Here is a 13496-nt window from a genome sequence, read left to right as displayed (position 1 = left end):
GCTCACTACCCTTTGCTCATGCTTACCCTCTCTGAGGGTTGAGCTAGACAAGTCAGGATTTGTAGGGAGTAATTAGGGTTCACAGATCCACTGCATTACAAACCCCAATAAACTATAGACTGCACTAAAGCCCCACAGGTTCTGTCATTTGAACAAACAGCAACAAAAAAAAAAAAAAAGTGAAAAAATAAATAAAAAAAATAAATAAAAATGTTGAATTATGCGCCGTTTGCATGGATTCACAGTGGCCCAATATTGCACGAGGCTCCAAAATTTGAATTAAACAACAAGTACAATTTTACCAAACTATAATACAATTTATTAGATAAAGGACAGTCCTTTGTTATTTTACATATGGTGAAATTGGTCAATAAGTCGCTCATCATAAAACAGTGTCCAAAGTCCATATAAATGTGTAATGACTGAAAGAAACCACAGTTCTTTAAGACACTTGATGTAGATTACAACCATCATCCTGCATAGCAAGCCAATCAACATGATGCCTTCATGAAATTCAAAACTCTTTCTTTAGATCTAAAAGGTAAAAAAATAAATAAAAAATTAATAAATATTAATTAATACTAGCAGACAAGTGCTCTTTAGTATACATTTTTCTTAAATGGGTTTACCCACAAAGACAAGTTAGGCCCCATCCATGGAGATCGGTGGGCGCAGCGCTCGGCAATTTCCTTCAGCTCCATAGAGATTAATGGAGCAGAACGGTCATTTACGGCTGTCTGCTCCATTAGTCTGAGGAGCAGCGAGTGGTTGGTCGGACCCCTCGTTCTTGCGATCTGCGGGGGGTCTCAGCACAGAGACCCCCACTGATCAGCAAGTTAGGCCTTATCCACAGGATAGGGCCTAAATTGTCTTTGTGGTAAAACCTCTTTAATATCTTAGACCTGGCAAATTTACTGCATTTTGGAACGTTTTTTTAAAAAAATTGTCCTACTGCATCTGCAGTGCGTGTACTGTGTATGCACTCGAGAAGGCACTGGCATTAGAAAAAGCCATCAATATCGAGAACCTTGATATTTCATAACAATCATGCACAGTTTTCCTGGAGCAATTTACACTATCAGCATACTGGATGTGAGAAATATATGTATCTATATAAACACACACACAAATCCCATCCACATTCTACAATGGTTAATTATTCCTTTCAATTCACTATTTGCAATGAAAGGTTGTACTCAGTCGTCTCCTTGCCGTGGTGAAGTCTCAGCTAAAACCACTAATTTTGGGTTTCTGCAGGGATTCTGACCCATCTGTCTATGGCCTGATATAGCAACATGAGGAAATTTGTCTGTGTACTTACCACTCTGCAGCAGCATTTGTCCTTTTCGAGATTGGTCAAGCTTGTCAAGAAACTGTTCAAATATTTTTACATATGGACCCAAACTTGTTCTTTTATAGTCTAAAAATTAGAAAAGGTATTAGGATTACAAAATTCTAAAAAGGAAGAACAACTCAAAGTTTAGAGGTCTAGAAACCCCAGCCCCACTCATGCACTTGCCATGATACTTATTTTCATGTACGACAATGCCCAGCAGAGGTCAATAGTCAACAGTTAGAAACAATTTTCTTACAGATTTGTAAAGACTGCTTGCTGTCCATTTTTGCTTGCCATTTTGTGTCTCCAGACCTTTACAACTGATGCTCTCTACCCCCCACTGGGGCTCTTACACTCCCTTCCGGAAGTACTTGTTACCACCTCCCTCGGCAAACCTACCCCCTGTGGGGTAGCACACAATCTCCTCTTTATATCCTTGTGTAAATATGCTGTTTCTCTTGTCCAACGTATGTTATTTGCTATAATATCCAGATGTAAATGTCCATTTAAGCTGTACGACTCTCCAATGAGCGGGGAGGTTTTTTTTTGATTTGCGATTGTAAAATTTAAAAATGTTCAATAAAAAAAGATTGGATTTAAAATAAAAAAGTGGTTTCAAATCGGCTTTCCTCCTGTACTCACACAGACAGTTTATAAAAGTTCTTATGACTTAACCAGAAGTAAGGCTAACTGTGACTAAAATTTGCATCAGCCTGGCATCAGTTTTTCACGGATCCTAACATGTTAAAGGAAACCTACCATTTAGAATGGCAGGGGTAAGCTGTAAGTACCGAGTACCAGCTCAGGGTGAGCTGGTGCCGGTGCTTACTTTCGTTAGTGTTATAAACTGCGGTATCGCGGTTTTAACACTTTTTAAACTCTAGACCAGAACAGGCTTCGGCGCCTACATAGGAAATAGAGGAGATGTTGCGCGCGGTCGCTCTAAAGTTTAAAAAGTGTTAAAACCGCGATTTATAACACTAACGAAAGTAAGTACCGGCACCAGCTCACCCTGAGCTGGTGCTCGGTACTTACAGCTTACCCCTACCATTCTAAATGGTAGGTTTCCTTTAAGCTGTGGGCACTGATCTATTAAAAAGAATTTCGTGTTTTGAACCAATCAACACACACACACACAGCCAATTTTCACCGTTGTGTGCCATGGCTCCCGACCACACAAAAGGTCAAATCTAATATGATATGTAAATCACCTCTAGTTTTTCGTTTAACGTCCGTTTCTCCTTCATTAGGGCTAACTTGGTCCTCGTCTTCTTTTGTGCTGACATTGTCCAACTCACTGCAGATCAAGCTAAATTGAACAGGGTTACAAGTTTGTTTAGTTTTACAGAGCTGTATGAGGGCTTGTTTTTATTGGAACAAATTGTACTTCTGAGTGAGTGTCCGTCACTCAGTTACCATTTTATTGTATCCAGTTGAAAGAATCATAGTACACTCATTGAAAAGTGGCCCTCTGAGACTATAGACAATAAAAAGGGTATCTGGGGAAGAGCATCAGGAACTCCACACTCTCCAGAACTTATCTGGGCAGCCGCGGTGTACACTATATTCTCGTATGGTCAAATTGTCAAATTGACCAATTTCTTCCACTGAGAAACAGCAAGAGAGCGATCATCCATCCAGTGTATAGCAATGGCCTTACGGGCCAGAAACAGAGCTTCCTTCAGAAAAATAGTTTCATAATGGGACCAGTCATCCTCCTGCGCAATTACCAATAGGCATAGGGCCGGTGAGGTAGGAAGTGGTTTGTTCAGGATATCAGACAGCAGAGAAAAATACTTCTCCCCAGAATGCGGCTATGTAATTGCATATTAGGTGATGAAATTTTCCCGGTCCACTTGACATCTAGAGTTTGGCAATCTATGCATCCAGAACAATCTGACCAGCGTTATATAGCATTGATGGGTGATACATTACTGAAACAACTTATTGGCTGATGGTGATACGGAGGTGCGAGACCCCAAGGACGCCCCCCAGTCTTCATCAGATAGTGAGGGAATGAGAATCTCACAGCGGGCTTTGACTGGCAGAGGGGGACAGCTTAGAAAGGACATGGGAATAAATAACAGACACCAGACCCCCAGGACCCTGAGAGTGCAGAACCAAAATTAGTGGGAAAGCGGAGAAAGCCGCCTCTACCGGAGAGAACTGAGCCAAAAAAAGCTGCAGGCAATGATACACTTAGCACTCCATTTTAGTGATTATATATATATCATTACATATATTATGTTATCTTCAATTTAAGCTTACCTTATTGTTGGGACTGCAAATGGATCAAAACTGTCCAACTTCTTAACATCAATTGGAACAGATATTCTACCTACAAGATGACACAGCAGATTATTATAAATGTGTGTGTGTCACCTGCTTTATCTCAGCATCACTTAAATTATTGCCTGCATTAATTAATTGCAAAAAAAAAAAAAAATCCATAAAACAATGCGTGTTACAAAACAGAGGCGGTTGACCAAAAGATTTTCATTTGGAAGATGATAACCACAAACCACAAGCACTTGCCAGTTTTCGGGTGGACACTGAAGGGACTTTTTAGCAAGTGATTAACCCCTTTGCTGACATTAACATCCAAGCGGGGATAGCAATACTGTAACATAATCTCTTTGGATAAATTTACACCTTTTTTAGGATCCTAGAAAAGATCACAAAACATGAAAAAGAAATTAAACCACAAAAAGATAAAAACAGGCAAAACTTCCAACAAATATTAGACATTTTGCACAGAACAAGGCGTCCTCAGATACGGCCGTAAACCTCATAACTGGAGAACATACAAAGAGGATGTACTGTATATTATATCAACATTTAAAACTTACACACCAGTTTAGGTAAATTTTTCTTTAACTTCTCCCAGCGATCCACAGAGGTTCGAGCTTTCTGAAAGTCATGCAGCAGATTCTCTCTGGCTGGTGGTTAAATATATTAAGGAGACACTTAACAAATAACTGTGACACTTCATCATTTGTGATTCAAGTGGTACTGGGATAATGCAGATGCTAATTTTTTCCTACAATAAGTAACAATTTGTCCCACTGCAACTGTCAAAGGAGTTTGTCCCATGTTTATAAGTTAACAAGGAAAAGGGTCCAACCAGTGGGACCCCCGCCACCCGGATGGTGATTATCTCGCTTTCACTAATAATTAGAACAGCAGGCTGAGGGAGTGCTATTTCTGAATAAGGTTGCACAATGCTTTCAAATCCAGAACGGTTCAAAACCAGGTTTCTGCAGCCGAATGACTTCCACAGACTTCTTGTATATGTCTTCTGAGGAGACACAGGGCAGGAAATCCTTTGTGTAGATGTTTCAGGTCATCAACTCCAGGGCTGATTAATGGAGATTATAATATTTTAAGCATATAATACAGTTAAATGAATAGGACAAAAAAAAATAAATAAATAAAAATAAATTTATAAATAATAAATAAGAACTCATTCAGATTGGTTCCCTACCAACATTTGAGCATATATCGATGTCACGCATATGCATCCATTTTTTGGGAGGCAACAGTGCGTCCGTTACCCCTTTGCAAATAATATATATTAAAAAAAAAAAAAAAAAAAAAGGATAGCACACGGACATCAAAAACACACTACTTGAGCCCTTAATTATACTATTTAGTATAGTATTTTATATTATCATCACCAGGACAACCTTTACAACATAAGTAACACTGTGATAAGGCACTAAAGCTTCTCCTGGCAAATCACTGGTGACCATTACTGATCACAGACCGAGCCACGCCCCCAGACGTTTGCTTTGCATTTCTAAGTGCAACGCAAACACCCCATGTGAACGCACCCTAAACATTCAGATAATACTTTTTTTCTTTTCTTTAAAGTATCGGGATTGAGTAACGCAATACTTTTCTGGGTATCGGATCAGACTCAAAATTCTGGTATCAGTGCAACCCTATTTGTGACGCTTACACAGTTAGTGAATGGAGCGGCATTCTCCGCATCACAGGTCCTGTTCATTGTCGGCTGGTGGAGGTCCCAGCAGGTCTCTGATCCCATAAAACCTTTTCAGGAAATCTACCCTCAAGATCGAGATTGATAAACAAGGGGTACTTAAAGATCCAGGCACCATGGTAATCTTATTACATTTGTTATGCTGTTACGCTGTGTCACCCTTCCTTCCCGATAACTGCACAAGTGCTGAGGCAGCAGGTGGGAGGGCAAGACAGTGCAACACCTTGTAAAGCCATATTATAGAGTGGCAATGGGAGCCACTCAGACACAATAGAATAATGTTAAAAGTAGAGTTAAGATGGAAAAAGGCCATGGATAACACATAAGATTACCACAGTAACAGTGCCTGGATTTATGAGTAAGTGTCCCTGGTTTATCATGATGGATTTTGATGGTAGATTTCCTTTACATTTTTAACAAAATCTTTCCATGAAACTACACCTATAAAATTATAGAGAGATAAACTAGAAAGCGCTGCACATAATAAGATAAAGGATATCTTCTGGAACAAGTGACAACACTTTTTCCCAGCACTGTTTATTCTCCAGAAAGTCCTGACCCAACAAGGCGTACTGCTCAAAGTATTTCTCTATAACCACAATGGATTTCCTGGAAGAGATGGGACAATATACATGAATGCAGGAGAACATGGTAGAAGATAAATCATTCACTCAATAAGATGTACGGTAAGTAGTGGTAAGTATGAACATACTTTAAGAATGGATGGATTGGCTCAATGAGATTTACTTTCTTAATCGTTTCTTCTCCTCCCTGAAAAGAAAAACATAAATAGTCAACTCAATGGAAACCAAAATTCTCCACGTTTCTAAACAATAAATGATTTTTACAGACAACAAAAATACTTTTTTTTCTAACATCGATTTTCCCCAGGAAAATAAAGTTCATCAATAAAATAATTGTAGGCAACAACTTCAAGGGGGAAGACAACACTTAAAGGGAACCTGTCAGAGTGGTCATTTTTCTTTACATTGCAATAACATATGCCAAGCTGGCTCCACACACCTGGCTCCCGGCTACCGAGCATGTGTCAAAAGCTGCGGGGCCAAGCTTTTGACAAAGCCTCCCCCCCTCCCCCTGCTTATGTCACCTCCCACTGCAAAGGGTTTGTGAGGAAGGCATTGATGAGAATGTCCCCTCCCATCAAACCTAAACTCACCATACGCTGCTGGAAAGGAGCCAGGTAATGTGAAATAATGTTTTATAAAGCAGTGAAATTGTTCAGAATGGCAATAAAGGCATTTTTAAAATATCCATCAGCACCTGCTTAGCTCTTTTGACGGGAATGGAGAATAGTCGCAATAAAGCACACAACCAGCAAAAAAAGATATGATACTGTTTTTAGAAAAAAATCAGTCAAGCTATTTATTAATCTTGACTGCACATGTTCACACGTGTGAGTGGACGCCTCTCTTGTGATGTCACTTCTTTCTCCTATGCTTTTTGAGTGGTTGATTTCCTTTAAGTAAAACAAGTGGAGCAACGGAAACAATTAAAAGTCAATTAAAATCAATTAGACTTTTGTTATCTTAGAAATGAAAGATAATCACAAAGGTGCAGGAATTGGGCCATTAAAGTTGGTTGGCCACTTTACTTCATATTTTTCGTAATGTGTGTAAGTGTGGGAGCAGATTATTAGAGAATTTACCAATATGCACCGCTTTTTTTTTTTTTTATAATTTTTTTTAAATCAAATATTTTTATTGAACATTTTTTCCTCCTAACCCCAACCAGTACAAATGCACCGCTTTCTTAATTAGTAAAGTGAAGCCTCCTGTCCATTACCTCCTCTCTATCTGTCCATGAACAATGGCCCTTCCAGGACCTTGATCTTATATTCATTAATACAAGCATAAAAGGTCCTAACAGGGAATTTCTTCATGGACAGAAAAGATCACATGACCCTCCGTCTGCAGCCATATAATGGGAAGGAATGTCTGGCTGATGAGGTAAAAGACAGAAGGCTTTACTCTTTATTTTAAATATCCGGTGCAGAACTTTTGCTAGGCATTTTACTTACACTTCCTACCGGGGGTAGTTTGTGGCTGCATGGAGAGGGGAGGGATGTATGCTCCTCACCCCTCCCCATCTCCATAGGAGCCTGCTGGTCGCATGGCTTGGTGACTGTGTGCTCATTATACCATGCATACAGATACAAGACCCCACAGATAAAAAAAAAATGTATTTCTATCCATAGCTTGTGACTGGCAAAAATGTTTTCTTAGCAAGAAAGCCAAATGATATATTCTGCTGCAGAAAAATTAGAGGAACACAAACAAAGCAAACGCCGACTGCCATACCTTTACTACTGTTAAATATTCAGCCACGGCTGATCTTTCGGCTTGAGAGAGTTTTCTTGCAGACTCATCACACACCCAGCAGTGAACTCCTCTTCTTCCCGAGTACACCCACAATCTGTGTTGAAAGCCAAAATCCTCTAAGAGGGAAACAAAATAAAAAAGTGGAATACACTGGGGCAAACTTATAAAAAGTGGGCAAGTAAGACAGTGCAGAGTTAGACTACACTGTCTTCATAGTGATGGTCTGGTGATGGATGATACATTTTTTGCAGTATAAAGCTATCTAGTCGAACTTTGCACCTCCTATAAGTTGGTTTATTTTATGCCAGAAAACGGTCTAAAACTCTTTGTAAAAACGGTGCAGACAGTTTTCTAGTGCAAATTATGACAGAGTTCTGTGGTACCAGAGGGCTTACCATAGAGAGCCCGATCCAGGATTCGGATGGCAATGGTCATCAATGTCCAGCATTTATTACATATATCTGCAGAACTAAACAACACATCACGATCAGTCACGTCAGAAATGTAATACAAAATTGTGTACACTATTTTACAAACAGAAAAAAAAAAAACTACTAGGTGCCCAAAATGAGTCCTCCCGATTCCCCATTAGAAAATAACAGTCGTCACACACGTATGCTGCTGCTCCAGTTATGGAATCACTAAACAGAAGCAGAATACAATATACTGACTGTCCAAAGGAACTGAATGCCCAAGTTTTCTGGTCAGTGGATAGATCCTGATCTGCAGAGCCCAGATTTTGTAGATAAAGGAAAGTTCGTGGTGCAACCCTACAGAACTTAGCCCTTTCATTTTTGCTTTTCCATTTCTTTTTTTTTTTTTACTCCCCTCCAGGCAAAAGTCAACTTTTTTAAAAAATGTTTCTATTTACAAACACGTATGACGGCCAAATTGTACTTTTTAGTGGCACCATTTAATATTCTATGCTGTGTACAGGGAAGCTGGAATAAAATTCCAAATTAGGTCAAAATTGACAAAAAAAAACAAAACACAAAACACCTGCCCTTTTTTCTTTTGGTTGGCATCGCTGAGCCAGCACATTCATATATGTTTTATAATATTTTAAAAGATCTTTGAAAGTGTAATCTTTTGTACTGAAATTTTTTCCTCATTTTCGGACACCTATAACTTTCTCATACTTCCGTGTACGAACATGTGTAATGTGTAAAGTGTCATTTACACATGTAAAGCTGATGTTTTCATTGCCATCATTACAGGAGCTCTAAAACTTTTGGATAACTTTTTATCACAATTTATTCTTTTTTAATTAAAAATGGCAAGAAAAAGGTCCAGTTAGAACATTTGGGAGCCACTTTACATTACGGGGTTCCCCACTAGGAATAATTGTTTTTGATAGAGGAGACATTTTGGGACGTGGTGATATCGATATCTAACATACAAGCAAAAAAAGGATCGATGGTTGAACCGCAGACTGAAAAAAACGAATTAGTCGTTACTGGTTATTTGGTTTCATGACTGACCCCCGGGGGAAGGGGAAGCAACCTCCAGGGGGCCGTCATGGGGGACGAGATGGAAAAAGATGCTTTTTTGGTGAAGCGTCAACCTACTGTAAGCGACCTTTAAATAATCCTTACCTGCAGCATCTTCGGACATCGTCATAATCTGTCATATCAATATCAAACACCAGTTCCTTTTCCTGAGCCTGGAAGGTTCCTGATTTGACAGAGTTGTGCATGCTGGGCTGCAATGATGGAGAACAGCAGAATATAATATATAATCATCTACTGCTCTGCAGTACTGCTATCAAATGTACAATAGAGGTATGGGGCATCTAGCACGATGCTACGGAAGACAAAGGGGGGGGGGGCATATACTAAACTTAACACCAAAAAAAATGAATTTCATAAGGCTGAGGACTACTTGTTCTTTTGTGTGTGAGTTTTAGACACCTCTTAAAAGAGAATCTTTTACCTCCTATAAACTCTTTGCTTCTTTTAATAGATTACGATGCAGTAAGAAACCAAACATTATCAGAGGTAGCATTTTCAGAACCCCAAATCCCATGCTAGTGGAAGCAGCCTGGCACCTCCCAGCTGATTGCCTAAAATTGCTGAAAATAGTGTCTTTTATAACTCTAGAATAGTGGGGGCTATAAAAAGCAGTTAGCAGGACAACCAATAGGTGGTGTAAAATTACACAAGTGTCTAAAGTTCCTGCAAATTTATTATCCTGCATGAGTCACTGCGATAAATATGGCGCAAAATCAGAACTTCAACGCAACATTTATGTAAACATTTTAGTTCAGTTTCCTCAAGTCACTTCAGTGTTTCCAACTTAGAATGCTGATAAATACATATTTTGCATTTTTCATTATTAACTCCTTGAAGGGGTTACTCCTTTTTTGTAATCCAATCCGATTAGGATTTGGGCTGGTATAATCTCAATATATTGGGCGCTGAGCGTTACAGTCCAATGCTCTGCGTCCAATATTGCCAAAGGTTAAGTAAAAAGAAATAATAAACAATGAATTTCTATATAGAAAACAGGACTGACCTTGTGAGAATATACTGCGCCTATGTCTATTTTGTAGGGATTCATCTTCTGCATCTCCTTCTCCAGCTCATTCATGTTATTGAAGGACTGATATCTCACGTATATGTCATCTTTTAAGGTGAAGCTGAACTCTCTGTTGGGGAAGTAATTCTTGACAACTGAAATAGAAACAAAGACAGTTTATCACAAAGAAATAAATGCTCATCAAAGAAAATTTGTCATCTTTAAATGCCGGCGCCTTCCCCCCTAAGATCATTTGGCACAGACCCCAACATTGTGGCACAGGTCAGCTCAACCCCATCAGAGTACCAAATTGAGCCCAAAGGTGCCGATTGGTTTAGTGTATAAAATCACAGAGAGAAGTTCCACTTTATTTCACAGAAAATCAGGGAATGTGATCATGTGGGATTTGTAAACTCATTATATGTTACAGGTTTATCCTGAATACGTAAAGTTTGGAGAGGATGATCCAACCTAGAGAACATGGTCCAGTGGCCAGTGAGGGGTTTTTCGCTATGGCTCACCGGATACAGATAGCCATGCCCCCTTTACGCAAACATTTTGGATTAAAGATGGAATGGGGATGTGTGGTCAGCTGAAAACGATTCCCTATGTTATTACATAGGGAGCTGTTTAGGAGCCAGAAGAACGGCTCTTTATAGTGAAGTCCAAAGAACCAGCTCTAGTCTAAAGTACTACCCATCACTAGTCCATTTGATGACTTCCTTTCTTACCAAAGTTATGCTAAACTGAACTCACTAGATGATACGTGACTGATCTTAGCTGTGATCAGTCATAGGAGTGCAGCCGACGTGTGGACAAACTGAATCAGGTAATCAGGTCTCTGCATCACATTCCATAGTTTTTAGTGCAGACTATTGAACCTGAGCTCCAACTAAATTCAAATAAGTCTGTCAGTCACAGTTTGTGTCCTCCAGGCAAAGATGCTGCACAACACTAATGTGAACAGAGCCCACACATGGATGAGGGAGTGCCAGCAGAACTGTTCCAATAGTCCATAGAAGCCATGGGCAACAAGAACAGTTCTACTCAGACACTTCTCGTAAACCTCCCTCCCCAATGATCCTCTAATATGTCAGGCTATAGCGGAGTCAGATCCCCTCTCACCGCCCCCGTAGTTCAGCCATCTGTAGTACTGGAAGTAGGGGAACAGCCTCCGGTAGTAGAGCGGCAACAGATCGGGCAGACTGGCCGGGTCGTACGATTCCAGGTCCATACTGCAAAACACTATAATGTACTGATCTGCCGATACTGACAGAAAGAACACAAACTACGCGGGAAACACCAGGCCACGCCCCATTCGCTGCCATAAGTATTACGTCACTTCCCGTTCCCATAAAAAGCATCATGGGAGATGTAGTTTTCTCTGTAACTGAGTCACAGCGGGAGACCTTGGCTTTGTTGTCGTCAGTGCTGCTTTACTAGTATTGTCCACATGATGGCGCCAAACAATGTGGAGAAATACGTAGCATACGAAGGCGAAGGCTCCACAAGATGGCGGTGTATTTCTAGCATGGAGCAAGTCGCCAGCGGCTTGTCATGGGATTCAGCAAACAGTTGTAAATTTTTTTTTACACAGTTTTGTAATTTTAACCCATTCATCGCAAGAGTCAGAGCACAATGGAGTCAGTAGGCACGTGTACCTGATCACATGATGACTATGGGAAACTTCAGCAAACCTGCAAACATCTGCATAGCGTCCGCCATGTGACCACAAGGAGAGAAAACTAATGAAGTATGGTCTGTCAGCAATGCTTTTATATACAGGAAATTTACAGCTGTGGAGATGAGGTGCAGGCTGGGCTTGTTATAGGTGCCGTCACACATGGCGCCTACAAACGCAACGCATGTTGGTAGTGTGGTGGACAATCCCGGAAATCCTGCCAGCTCATTGACTTTTTTAATAGACCAATCACAGCAGTGCGCCTCAGTCGGCTCCACAGGTACGCCGCGCATTGCGCCAGTGATGTACCCAACACAGTTGAGAGCTAGCGTGCACATCACTAGTGCATGAGCGGTGTCCCGTGAAAGCGTCTTTAAAACACAGACGGTTTTTAACGGACTGCTTAAAAACAGCACAAAAACGGGTTCAAAACACCACGGTGCTGTCGGTCTAAGGGCTTTCAAATCAACGCATCTGGTAGCACTCCCTTCCAGAGTGCTTCAGGCTTCTTAGCATAATTTTAAAAGATGATTATAGAAGGAAGGAGGTGGTGGATAACAAATATAAAAATATTATCAAAGCCTGAATGTATGATTAAGTGTCCTTTGTTTATCCATGCTTGCTTTTGATTGTAGATATCCTTTAAAGTGAATCTTGCCTGAGGCGGCAGAATGCAGAGCCCTTTGGGGAGCGGCAAAATCTGCTACTAATGTGGTCGATTCCGGCACCTGTTGCCGAATCACCCGCCAGGTACATAAATCACACCTGTTTTTTTAAGACGCAGGCGCAAGTTATATACGGAGTGATGCAACCCCTATCCGGCTTCCAACGTTGCTCTGTACTATGCAGTGACACAGGCGGCGTGTGATGATGTCATGCCGCCTGTGTCGCTGAAGGAAGCCGCCGGTGACAAGCTTGGAGAAGGGAACTATAAGGTCCAGTGCGGATGAGGTCAGCGGTTCTCGGTTATCTTATCTGCCACTCATCTCGCCATCTCCCTGAAGATGAATTCCTGGTCAAGCAGGTAAGAGCCCCCTCTTATGTCCTACCTGCAGTTATAGGAACACCTGTGTCTAATGGGGTCCTCCATACAGTGGGTGTATCGTTGTCCCGGTGTCTGATTGTGACTATGAAGCCCCCTCGATGCTCTGAGCCGCACCAGGAGATGTCACCATATCTATAAATGTCATCATTTTGTCATTCAGGACTCTGGAAAAGCTGGGTTATAGCTCATCCAGCAGCTGTTATTGTCCCCCAACTTTTCAAGAATCCCATAGAAAATGCCTGAAGACCACACTAGTTGACAGGTGTTATAATGAAGAGTTCCATATAATGGGCTCCTTGCAACCTACAAACTCTGTATACTCGGTGCTGAGTGTAGGGACCATATTCTCTGTATCAAAAGGAGCATCATCAAATAACGGACCTGATCATACACTGCCTAGCTTTGTCTTTACAGCACAGAGTGTTTCAGCAATGACTGGAACTCTCAGTTTCAGTACAAACATCCACGATCATGTAGTGCTGTGACCTCGCCATATACTGTGTATTGTAAGGATGGCGTTACAGTGTATCAGTGCAGGCAGTTTTACTGAGTAAAACAAACTATATCACCTGAAC

At 40.7% G+C, this 13496-nt stretch overlaps 1 protein-coding gene across 1 annotated transcript; it reads right to left on the bottom strand.

Moving 5' to 3' along the window:
* Window positions 1-296: 296 nt before the first annotated feature.
* Window positions 297-11554, bottom strand: PRIM1 (DNA primase subunit 1). Its single transcript, XM_072134971.1, has 13 exons — window positions 11321-11554; window positions 10193-10350; window positions 9274-9380; window positions 8074-8147; window positions 7658-7794; window positions 6052-6110; window positions 5839-5948; window positions 4190-4278; window positions 3868-4001; window positions 3605-3670; window positions 2548-2645; window positions 1322-1420; window positions 297-534 (listed from the first exon to the last, which is right to left on the bottom strand). Exons 1-13 carry the CDS (start codon window positions 11427-11429, stop codon window positions 515-517), a joined length of 1260 nt encoding a protein of 419 aa, XP_071991072.1. The 5' UTR covers window positions 11430-11554; the 3' UTR covers window positions 297-514.
* Between the last annotated feature and the right edge of the window lie 1942 nt (window positions 11555-13496).

The sequence above is a fragment of the Engystomops pustulosus genome, chromosome 2 (assembly GCF_040894005.1).
Source record: "Engystomops pustulosus chromosome 2, aEngPut4.maternal, whole genome shotgun sequence".
NCBI lineage: Eukaryota > Metazoa > Chordata > Amphibia > Anura > Leptodactylidae > Engystomops > Engystomops pustulosus.
Note: the sequence above shows the minus strand (reverse complement) of the source record. Positions and strands in the feature narration are given on the sequence as shown.